General features: G+C 38.1%; 2 protein-coding genes across 3 annotated transcripts in view; both read right to left on the bottom strand.

Moving 5' to 3' along the window:
- LOC127656645 (frizzled-3-like) overlaps positions 1-942 on the bottom strand; it is a 40,265-nt gene extending 39,323 nt beyond the window's left edge. For both annotated transcript variants that reach the window (XM_052145056.1, XM_052145057.1), the window contains exon 1: positions 682-942. The gene's annotated coding sequence lies outside the window, so the exon portion shown is untranslated. The remainder of the gene's footprint in view (positions 1-681) is intronic.
- A 5,495-nt stretch (positions 943-6,437) lies between these two features.
- LOC127657311 (keratinocyte-associated protein 3-like) lies at positions 6,438-11,435 on the bottom strand. The gene is made up of 6 exons (XM_052146043.1): positions 11,379-11,435; positions 10,773-10,957; positions 10,096-10,155; positions 9,759-9,956; positions 7,683-7,829; positions 6,438-6,928 (listed from the first exon to the last, which is right to left on the bottom strand). The coding sequence occupies exons 1-6, from the start codon at positions 11,389-11,391 to the stop codon at positions 6,812-6,814; spliced, it is 720 nt and encodes a 239-aa protein (XP_052002003.1). The 5' UTR covers positions 11,392-11,435; the 3' UTR covers positions 6,438-6,811.
- Between the last annotated feature and the right edge of the window lie 656 nt (positions 11,436-12,091).

The following is a 12,091-nucleotide window of genomic DNA, read 5'->3' as shown; positions in this document are numbered from 1 at the left end:
ACCTGACATTTTTGATCTTGTGGGGACATTTTGTCGGTCCCCATGAGGAAAACAGCTTATAAATCACACTAAATTATGTTTTCTGAAAATGTAAAAATGCAGAATGTTTTCTGTGAGGGTTAGGTTTAGAGGTAGGGTTAGGTTTAAGGGATAGAATATAAAGTTTGTACAGTACAAAAACCATTATGTCTATGGAAAGTCCCCATAAAACATGGAAACACAACGTGTGTGTGTGTGTGTGTGTGTGTGTGTGTGTGTGTGTGTGCAATTGTAATTAACTGGAGCCAGTGTTAACACACACCCCTACACCATAACAACACATTTGTGTTGAGTCTAAATATACAACCTGCCCCAATCTAGGTAACACATTAACAGGCCACCAAAAATCTCAATAAAGTATAATTTCAGTAACATCAAAACATAACTCAGATCACTGTTTAATCATTCTAATGCATCTCCTCCACCAGACATGTCAAATGCATCCATATTCAGATTATTTCATTATAGGAGTAAGCAGATCTGTATTTTTATACTCATGTCTGAATATTAACCAATATGCATCCCCAGACAGAAACATTAACATTTTTGTTCATATAAAATATATAATCTAATCAAACCATAACTGTGTGCGGGCTAACACCCCTGAGTAGTGCATGCAAAATAATGCATATAAAACTTTACCTTTTCCTGGCACAGAGCCTCTGGTTTTTCTCCAAATGACACAATACAGCGTGTCTCTCGCTCTATCTCCCCGCGTAGATGGATCACGCAGCAGCAGTTTGATTTCAGCAGCGAGAATCATAAAACACACTGAAGTCCCTCCTTCAGTTATGTTAAAACACTCGCTCCGGCGGGTTTGAGGATCGAGACGCTGATGCATACAAATAATCGTAAACTACTCGAAACGTGCACATGTAGAGAGCGTCACGGACGGCTGGTGGCTTTGCATATTCACAGCGAAACTCACTCCCCCCCTCCCCAATACAGCAGCGTCTCGATTCGCCCCACCTTCAGCGGTTTTTGATGAGACGTTACAGCGTCTTCCGCCAGGGGGCGCTTGGAGGCTCAAAATCCGAATCTTCCATAGAGCCGCATTCAAATCTCATAACGTGTTTGTCTTATATGTTTTAATGTTCAAACATCTTCAATAATTATTTAATTATATTACTTTCAAGAATTTGGCTAATTAAGACATTATGCTTAAGGCATTTCTATAAAATAGCTTTAAAATGCCTTAGGGGCAGTGTTGGGTAAGTTACTCTAAAAAAGTAATTAATTACTAACTAATAATTAAATTTTCTACAGGGTAATTAGATTACTGTACTAATTACTCTTTCTGAAAAGTAACTGCATTACTTATTACTAATGACTTTTTAAACCCCTGATCAACCTCGACCAGATGAAAAATATAAGGATAGACATGAAACTGTTTTTCTTTCAAATAAATCCTAAAAATCAAATAATGTACATTTATGCATTTGGCAGACGCTTTTATCCAAAGCGACTTAAAGTGCAATTATTACAGGGACAATCCCCCCGGAGCAACCTGGAGTTAAGTGCCTTGCTCAAGGACACAATGGTGGTGGCTGTGGGGATTGAACCAGCAACCTTCTGATTGCCAGTTTATACCATAAATTATTAATGAACTGGCCAAAGAATTTTAGGGGGCTGCATTAATTTAGAAAACATACATTTTAACAATAGGCGTTACATTTTGATTTTAAATTCAAGAGTAATCCCTTACTTGAATTTTTTAATTGAAAAGGTATTTTAATTACAGTCATTAATTACTTTGTAATGCATTACACCCAGCGCTGCTTAGGGGTCGTTCAGACCGAAGACGTAGCGCAACAAAAATGATACTGAGAAACTTTAATAGGCATTTAAAAGTAAGAGTCAACATATGAGAATAATTATAGAGACTCATCATAACTGACCAATCAGAGACAACGCTCGGGCCACCAAATGCTGCCAAATGTGAGATCATGGTTCCTGTTAATTACATTCTACCCTCTACTATTTCTACTGTATGCCCAAGGGACTGTTCATGCCCAGGGGACCTTTACTGAACCCTAAAACGCAGAACAAGTCTGCATGTTTACTGAGTCAGTGTCAGAGGACTTATAAACAATATAGAAATGTCCTTGAAAATATATAACATTTCTAAATATGGTTGTGTATTTATATTATTATAAAGCTAATAGCTTATTATAAAACATACAGATTATTATATAGGCTTACAATGTTTTCTTATATAGCTTTTTTAATTGATTTATGTTGAAAAGAAACAGCCTCTTATATAATCTTTGTGAATGCAGTTGCTTCTATTGAGCATAAAAGCATCATTTAACAAAGGTACATTTCTCTCTGACCACCAATAAAATGGCTTGACGAATCCAGGTCATGGCAAAAAGTAATAAAACTTAATGTTTTTATATTATGGGGTCCCTGTGTTGGCTGGGTGACTGGGTGGAGATATCTCCACCTTAAAGGGATAGTTCACCCAAAAATGAAAATTCTCTCATCAATTTCTTCTGCTTGAGATTTTTAGAAGAATATCTCAGCTCTGTGGTTCCATACAATGCAAGTGAATGCTGGCCAGAACTTTGAAGGTCCAAAAAGCACATAAAGGCAGCATGAAAGTAATCCATACGACTCAAGTGCTTAAATCAATGTCTTCAAAAGCGATGTGAAAGCTGTGGGTGAGAAACAGGTCAATATTCAAGTACTGTTTTACAACAAATTTTTCTCCCTGCCTAGTGGGTGGCGATAGGCATAAAGAATGTGAATCACCAAAAAGACATGGATTAAACCACTGGAGTCGTATGGATTATTTTATGCTTTCTTTATATGCTTTTTTTGAGCTTCAAAAGGTCTGATATATTCTTCTAAAAATCTTAGTTTGTGTTCAGCAGAAGACAAAGTTATACACATCTGAAATGGCATGGGGGTGAGTAAATTACTTTTGGGTGAACTGTTGCTTTAAGGAACTGATCTTATGTCCATATCTTGATAAAATGATTATGCATTAGCAATAACCATATAGCTATGAGTTTGATAATCTAGGCTGTGGCTATCTAGGGTTTTATCATTGACGAATGCATTTAGTGAACAGCAGATGTAGCATCCAGCAATCCAACAGGTGCAGTGAAGTAAATCAGGTCATCTTTACAATAACACTGAGAACAGCATCTGCATACTGGGGCCTCAAGCAAACACACCATGACCTTACATATTAAACAGGGTCAGTGAGGAAACAATGGTACTCCACATATACTGTAGGGAACAACATAGCCTTGAAACTCATAAAACTCTTATAAACACATAAAACAAAAGGTCAGTGACAAGAGGTGCTTAACCTTCAGACAACGTTATTCGTCCAGATCAGGAGGTCAAACTACCTCTAATTTATGAGATTTGCCCATTTGGCATCAACATTTTGGACATGTCTGAATACTTTTTAAAACTCTGGTTTGACAGATTATGTTACTTCTAGCAATAAACATTAAAAGGAATATTCCGGATTCGACAGCATTGTGACTCATTCACCCATTCATTCATACACCAATGAGTACAGAGCGGCCATGCAAGGCGCTAGTCTGCCATTGGGAGCAACTTGGGGTTCAGTGTCTTGCCCAAGGACACTTCGGCATGTGGAGTCATGTGGGCCAGGATTCAAACCACCAACCCTACGATTAGTGGCCGACCCGCTCTACCACCTGAGCCACAGTGAGTAGCCACCGCCCATTTAGGCTTTTCTTTATATAAAAAAGAAAGAAATCTGGGTCACAGTGAGACACTTACAATGGAAGTGAATGGAGCAATACGGAAATGTTAAAATAGTCCCCGTGTCAGCCACAATATGTATGTTAACTTGATTTTAGGGTGATAAAATCGCATGCTAACCTTAAGAGTAAAAATGTCCAGTCTTACAACTTCGTTGCCATGGCGATGTAACGGCACAAACCCCGTAATCCCACAAAAATTATAGAAATTTTGCAACCCACCAAAAATTGGCCCCATTCATTTCCACTGTAACCTCAATTTTTGTCGAAAATGTATTTTTTGTGATGGTCAACATTATGCCACAAATGCTGTTGATTGATCTTTAACTTGTTAAACAATGTCTCACGACAGAGTGCTTCCAGGGTGGAGTATACATTTAAGGTGCTCTATAGTCAAGGGTTCATAATAGTCTGTATAACCATGGTGGCACTCTTATTAATTTAATAGCATTTATTATCACATGGCTTAATGCAAAAGGTAAATCAGGCTGTTTTATCTTTTGTATTAAACCATGTGACAATAAAGGCTTTTTAATTCATACGAGTGCCATTGTTAACTTGGAAAACTCCTTTCAGAAAATAAAAGTAGATCAGATTATTGTAATAAAAAGTATTTATTCAAATTAATTGCACATTGAGAACAATAACACAATCATAAAAATAGCATTAAAAAAGTAATACAATGAAATATAGACAGCAAAGATTCACTATTCAGCATTAAAAGGATGAAACAAAAAGACATCTCTCTATAAACAAACACACAGAGCATTGAAATTAAATATAATGTAATGATGAAATGCAATGAGAGAGAAATCCCACATTGTTTTGACAGTGTCAGTCACATCTCTCTGTCAATATTTATTTAAAACCTTTCATCACCCTGGATTATCTCCGAGTGTGAGCTTTACTCTGCATCGTTCATTCCAACCCAGATTAAATTCTCACTCGTCGCGCTCTGGCCTGCATACTGACACGCTGGAATTTTGATGGCTACAACTAGCTAAAGAGAATTTACTTCGGCACATATTAGGTAGTTCAAACAGTGCAAGCATTCCTTACAACAAAAACACATTCAATTTAGTGTTGTTTACATTTAGAGTCGCATACTATATTCAAAAAAGGATTTGAATGGTTGCTTTTGAAAAGTTGGCTCACTGGCTCACACAAGTTGTGAGCCAGTGGTTTAAAGTTATGATGTAAACAAGAGCTGCATATAGGAAACAACACAATCAGTATAGACTAGGATGATTTTTGGGTTGTTGTTCCAATGATTAGGGGTGCAAGTTCAAATATGCAGATTTAAATATATCAATACAAATGTCAAATTCCTGGAGTGCTTCAAATCATCTCCAAGCAAAGACTACTAATATCACCATCAGTTAATACAGCAAGTTTACAAATGATACACATTATTGAAAACTATCTGTATGATTACTTAGAACAAACTTGAATGCAATAGTGTCCAAAAAAACGTGTAAATGTTAATTTCATATATAAAATAAATATCAATAACACTGGCAGAATGGTGTCCAATGAGATGTTGGCCTTGTGTTGTTTCCTGTTGATGCCAATGCCACCTCTTCCAGCTGTTATGAAATAAAATGGCAATTTTAAAGAAATTTAAGTGGCGTAATTTCAAAAGTCATTTGACAAAATGCTGTCTTAAAGTCAAAACTCTCATTTGGGTGTTCTCACATCCATACTCCAAATGTTATTTTTAAGTTTTGTTTTGCCTTATATGGTAGCAAGTTCCATCGTTACAAACATCGTGCAATGTTTCCCGTAACCATCGCAAATAGCAATGCAAAGTCGTGTGGTTTGAACTACAGCTCTCCACCTGTGAACTAGATGCATAGTTTCTTGTTAGTTTGCGGTGTCTGCATCATTTGACATCTCTGATACCTCTTTACCGAATTATGTGTCAATGTAAATGTACAAGCGGTGTTCTTATAGGTTTTCGAAGAGAGCGCATGTGTGCTCATTTGCTCGGTGTATTACTCAAGAGGGAAACCACCACTGTTAAATACACAGTGCATGTAAACGTGAGCGGCAATACCGTGTCTTAAGTAGCTATCTTGCAATAAATGTATATTTAATGTCAAACGATAGCAGATTTTGCTGATACCGATAACTAAGCTGGTGAAAAGGGCCAATAACCAAATTATCAGCAGATAGTTTTAAAAATCGATTTATAGAATTATTACCTTACTATGACAGTCACAGACATAGTTAATGAACAAAATCCCAGATGCAGTTTAGTGTGCAAGCAAAATACCAATAATAACCACAATTATTATTTTGCATAACTATAAACACGCCCAGCATACACACTTCCTTATTTCAGAACTCTAATTTTGAAATGACAGAGACTATTACAATGCTCTATATTTACCGCATTAATCTTTTTTATGGCCTTTATGTACCAAATTAAGGATATATATATATATATATATAAACAGGGACATAGATTCCAGGGGGAGGTAACCCCCACAATAATCAACACAAGCTAGTACAAACCCCCCCATTTATACCATGATCAATGGAAACATGTAAATGCTTATCGCTGCAATTTTCAAGTCAAATCTACACCCTTGTGTGTGTGTGTATATATATATATATATATATATATATATATTTATATAACGACCCAAAACATTATGACCACTCATAGGTGAAGCGAATAACATTGATTATCTCCTAACAAGGCCACATGTTAAGGTCTGGGTTGATTAGATGCAAGTGAACGTCCAGTGTTGAATGCAGGAGAAATGGGCAGGAGTAGAGACCTGAGCAGCTTTGACAAGGGCCAGTTAGTTATGGCCAGTCGCCTTGGTCAGAGAATCTCTGAAACGGCAAGTGTGTCAGCAGTGGTGAGTACCTACCGACAGTGGTCCGATGAGGGACGCACCAGCGACAGGGTGTTGGGTGCCCAAAGCTCTTCGATGCACGAGGGCAATAAGGATATCCTGTCTGGTCCAAACTGACAGAAGGTCAACTGATTTAATGATGATTACAGGAGGAATGGGTCACAACACACAGTGCACCACATCCTGATGAGTATGGGGCTGCGTAGCCGCAGACCAGTCGGAGTGCCCAAGACGTCCCCTGTCCCCCATCGAAAGCAGCTTCATCTCTAGATGCCACTGTAAAGAACAAAAAGTTGTCCTAACTCATTGGTTCTCAAACGGCTCCTGGAGCCCTCCCCAACAGCACTGCACATTTTGCATGTTGCCCATTTCTGACACACCCAATTTAAGTCTTGGAGTCCCTACTAATGAGCTGATGAGTTGAATCAGGTGTGTTTGATAGGGGAGACATCCAAAATTTGTACTGTTGAGGGGCCTCCAGCACAGGTTTGAGAACTACCGTAAAAATCCTTCAGAGCCCACCACAGAGGAACAAAGAGGAATAAAAAAAAAAACGATTGCCAACCATCCCAAAAGGCAACTATCGGCACAGATGTATCAGTAAAACCAATATAGCTGTCTACCTCTAATCTATATAAATGAGCTATTAGAATTTGATATCTATTCATTCTCCGCAGAAGGGTGGTTGCTGCTAGACAGTTACTGTGGTGTTTTAGGGGGTTTGCAAGGAGTTAATAAACAGTTGCTAAGGTGTTCTAGGTAGTTGCTAGACATTACTAGGCAGTTGATAAGGTGTTCTGGGTGGTTGGTAGGCGGTTACTAGACAGTCAGAAAAATAAATAAAGATTTTGGGGACAGGCTGAAAGCCCGAATTCATTTTTGAAATAATTTTGCAATCTAAAAATCTAGTGTGACTCCCCATTTAGAGAGATTTGAGCTCAGAATTGTTTCCATAACCTGTTAGATCCACAGGAAAATCCTTGGCTATATGATTCAATAGGATCCTTTGCATGAATATTTAGCGTTTTACCTGATGTTTTACCTGCTCTCTGATGCAAGTATGCGCATAGGGTCCGATTCCTCTTAAAGCAAGACCCACAATAAAACACCACACAGACAGTGTGGCCTCTACGGCAGTAAACCCAGCACAGAAGAACCATAGCTCCAGAGTTGTGTCCTGAAGACAAAAAAAGGCAGTTCAGTTCATACTTTTTCATTTCACTGTACATTTTAAGTGCCAGTTCACAAACATATCATAAACACTCATCATATAATCAACGACTCATCATAAACAGTGGCAATAAAAAGTATGTGAACCCTTTGGAATTAGCTGGTTTTCTGCTTTTATTGGTCATAAAAATGTGATCTCATCTTTATCAGTCGCAAGTACAAACACAATGTGCTTAAGCTAACAACACACAAACAATTATAATCTTTCATTTATTTATTGAACACATACCATTAAACATTCATTGTGCATTGGAAAAGTAAGTGAACCCTTGGATTGAATAACTGGTTGATCCTCCTGGGCAGCAATAACCTCAACTAAGCCTTTAATGTAGCTGTGGATTAGACCTGCACAGTGTTCAGAAGGAATTTTGGACCATTCTTCCATACAGAACTGCTTCAGCTCAGCCATTTTCTTAGGCTGTCTGAGGTGAATGGCTCTCTTGAGGTCATTCCACATAATTTCTATTGGGTTAACGTCTAGTCTCTGAATTCCACTCCAAAAGGTGGATTTTCTTTTTTTTGAAGCCATTCTTTAGTGGATTTACTTTAATGTTTAGGGTCATTGTCCTGCTGCATCACCCAACTTCCACCGAGCTTCAGCTGGCGCACAGCCACCCTGATATTAGCCTGTAGGAAAGCTTCATTTTTCCCTCGATGATGGCAAGCAATCCAGACCCCAAATCAGCCCCAAATCATGATGCTCCCTCCATCGTTGAGATTACGTTTTCATGTTGTATGCGGTGCCCTTTTTATGCCATACTTTGTGCTGTGTATTCTTCCCAAACAATTCATCCTAAGTTGCATCAATCCACAAAACATTTTACCAGTAGCGTTGTGGTGTCAAGGTGGTCTTTGGCAAACGTAGCGCAAACATAGTGCGTAGCAATGCTTTTGTTGGAAAGCAACAGCTTTGTGGTGCCCTGGCATGAACAACATGTCTGTTTAATGTTTTCCGTATAGCAGACTCATAAACAGAGATGTTAACCAGTTCCAATGATTCCTTCAAGTCTTTAGCTGTCACTAAAGGGTTCTTACCTCATTGAGTATTCTGTGGTGTGCCCTTTGAATAGTCTCTGGTGGATGGCCACTTCTGGGGCGGCTGTGGCTCAAGTGGTAGAGCAGGGTTGGTGGTTCAATTCCTGGCCCACATGACTCCACATGCCGAAGTGTCCTTGGGCAAGACACTGCACCCCAAGTTGCTCCCAATGGCAGGCTAGCACCATTGGGACAGCTCTGCCATCATTGGTGTGTGAATGGGTGAATGAGTCACAGTGTAAAGCGCTTTGAATACATTACGGTTAAAAAGGTGCTATATAAGCGCAGACCATTTACCATTCTAGGGAAAGTAGCCACAGTCCTAAATCATCTCCATTTATAGACAAGTTATCTAACTGTGGACAGATGAATATCTAAGTTCTTCGAGATAACTTTGTAACCCTTTCCAGCTTTATGAAAAGCACCAATTCTTGATCGTAGGTCTTCTGAGATCTCTTTTTTGTGAGGCATGGACCAAGTCATGAGATGCTTATTGTGAATAGCAAACTCAAATGTTTGATTGCTTTTTATAAGTCAAAGTAGCTCTAACCCACACTTTCGTTTCATTAATTGGATGCCAGGTAAAAAAATTAAAAAAATTAAAAATATTGGATGCCAGGTTTGCCAACTCCTGACTCTAATTAGCTTTTGTTGATGTTATTAGCCCAGGGGTTCACATACTTTTTCCCAACCTACTCTGTGAATGTTTGAATGATGTATTTAATATGTACAAGAACAATACAATATTTTGTGTAATTAGTTAAAACAGATTGTGTTTGTTCATTATTGCAACTTAGACGAAGATCAAACCAGATTTTAAGACAAATACATTGAAACTCACATAGATGCGGGTGGCATCGAAAGGGCAGTCGACGATGATCGGAGAACGTGCATTCACGGGCATGTTAGTGGAATTGCATCCTTTCATGAGCATGGACCCGTTGTTTGAAATGGTGAGGCTGATTGCCAAAAGCAGCCCCACAAAACACGCTGACGAGAGCAGGGCATTCAGGCACGAGCTCACCAACAGACCAATGTGCTACAGGAAACAGAAGAACAGTGCTGTATTAAACACTACAGGAAAACAATACTGTATTTATTATAATCTTGAATCAGTTTAAGATAAGGCCTGAGTTATGATACTCAATCATAATACGCTAACAGAAACGGTTACTTACTAGCTTCAGGTTGGTAATATTCCTGGACACCAATATGGCGACAATTCCACTCGCGATGCTCTAAGAAAAAGATATTACATTTACATTTATTACATTTATGCATTTGGCAAGACGCTTTTATCCAAAGCGACTTACAGTGCACTTATTACAGGGACAATCCCCCCGGAGCAACCTGGAGTTAAGTGCCTTGCTCAAGGACACAATGGTGGTGACTGTGGGGCTCGAACCAGCGACCTTCTGATTACCAGATTACCAGTTATGTGCTTTAGCCCACTACACCACCACCACTCCCGAAGATATGTTTAATTTGGGGAGAAACACCATTTTAAATCATTTATAAGTTATCATTTATTCCTTAACGTGATAGTTCACAAAAAAATATTCTGTCCTCTTTTCCTCAACTGATGTTGTTCCAAACCTGCAAAACAAAAAAGAGACGTTATGCAGAATGTTGTACTCAGTCACCATTCACTTCCATCTCTTTTTCCATACAATGAAAGTGAGTGGTGACTGAGACTGCACATTCTACCCAACATCTCCTTTTGGTAACACATAAAGAAAGTCATATGGGTTTGAAACGACATGAGGCTGAGTAAATAATGACAGAACTTTCATTTATGGGAGAACTATCCCTTTAATGAAATGTAACACAATAAAAATTAAGCGCAATCACTCACCAGTAGTTCTGAGGTGACAGAGATGATGTTTGATATAGTGTACTCAGTTGTGATCTCATTGTTGGGTTTGGAAATGTGTCGTAACACACTGCCATGAACAATAGCACTCAGGATGAAATTAACATGACCAACTACAATGAGGGAGAGTCCTTTCTTCATCAGCCTACCAGGACCCTTCTGTTTGTCTGGAAAAAGGAAGATAAATGCCACATATTGATATATAAAAATAAGCAACTTTCATATATAATATATAGCCTACAGTGGTAATAAAAATATTTGGATACTTAAGACACTCTTAAAAAATGTATGAATGCTATTGCATTAAATAACAAAATATCAAGCCAAGTGGCATCATGGTGTAGTTCACCACATTAACTACTATGGATATGTTCCACTCTCTCTTGACAACCAGAAAGTGTAACAACATTTTTTGTCTTAATTTTTAACATTGTTCCTAGAAGTCTACACAGCTGCTTAACTACTGTTATACTGTATAGTTGTGCAGTGTCTGGACTGAAAAATATGTAAATATAACACACAACTATAAATGAACGGTAATTCTCATACCTGCAATAAAAAGAGGCAAATAATTAATTACATGCTTACCGAAGCCGCACATATTTGTAACCGTAATCACAGCTTTGAAGGAGAACTTGTATATCAAACGCACTACGCTGCCTTCATGCTCTATGACGTCACGCAGGGCTCACCTGTGCAGGAAGTGGGAGGGGCTAGCAAACAAACTCCATTCAATGCAAATGAAGAGGGACTACAATCTCGCATTTTTTTATTTAAGTGTGAAAAATAAAAAAAAGAGACAATGTGATTGAACAAATGTAATTCAATGCAGAAGTTAATAAAACTATGTGAAGCGGAAAAATAAAGAAAAGGAAAGTTTACAATATTTATCTATTATATTAAGCTTACATTGTTTAACAGACTGTTTCTCATTGCATTGTGTAGTAGTCTTTGTATTGCTTGCGACAAATTTGACTTTTTGCACTATTTATAGTTAAACTTATACCATTGTGTGTGTGTGTGTGTATATATATATATATATGGGGACTTACACAATATTAAGCAGGTGGTTTTAATGTTGTGACTGATCGGTGTATGTATATAAACTCAGCAAAAACGTCCTCTCACTTTCAACTTCTTTTATTTTCAGCAAACTTAACATGTGTAAATATTTGTATGAACATAAAACTAAGACATAAACTGAACAAGTTTCACAGACATGTGACTAACAGAAATGGAGGGGGGTCAAAATCAAAAGTAACATTCAGTATCTGGTGTGGCCACCAGCTGCATAAGTACTG

The sequence above is a fragment of the Xyrauchen texanus genome, chromosome 16 (genome assembly GCF_025860055.1).
Source record: "Xyrauchen texanus isolate HMW12.3.18 chromosome 16, RBS_HiC_50CHRs, whole genome shotgun sequence".
Classification (NCBI taxonomy): domain Eukaryota; kingdom Metazoa; phylum Chordata; class Actinopteri; order Cypriniformes; family Catostomidae; genus Xyrauchen; species Xyrauchen texanus.
Note: the sequence above shows the minus strand (reverse complement) of the source record. Positions and strands in the feature narration are given on the sequence as shown.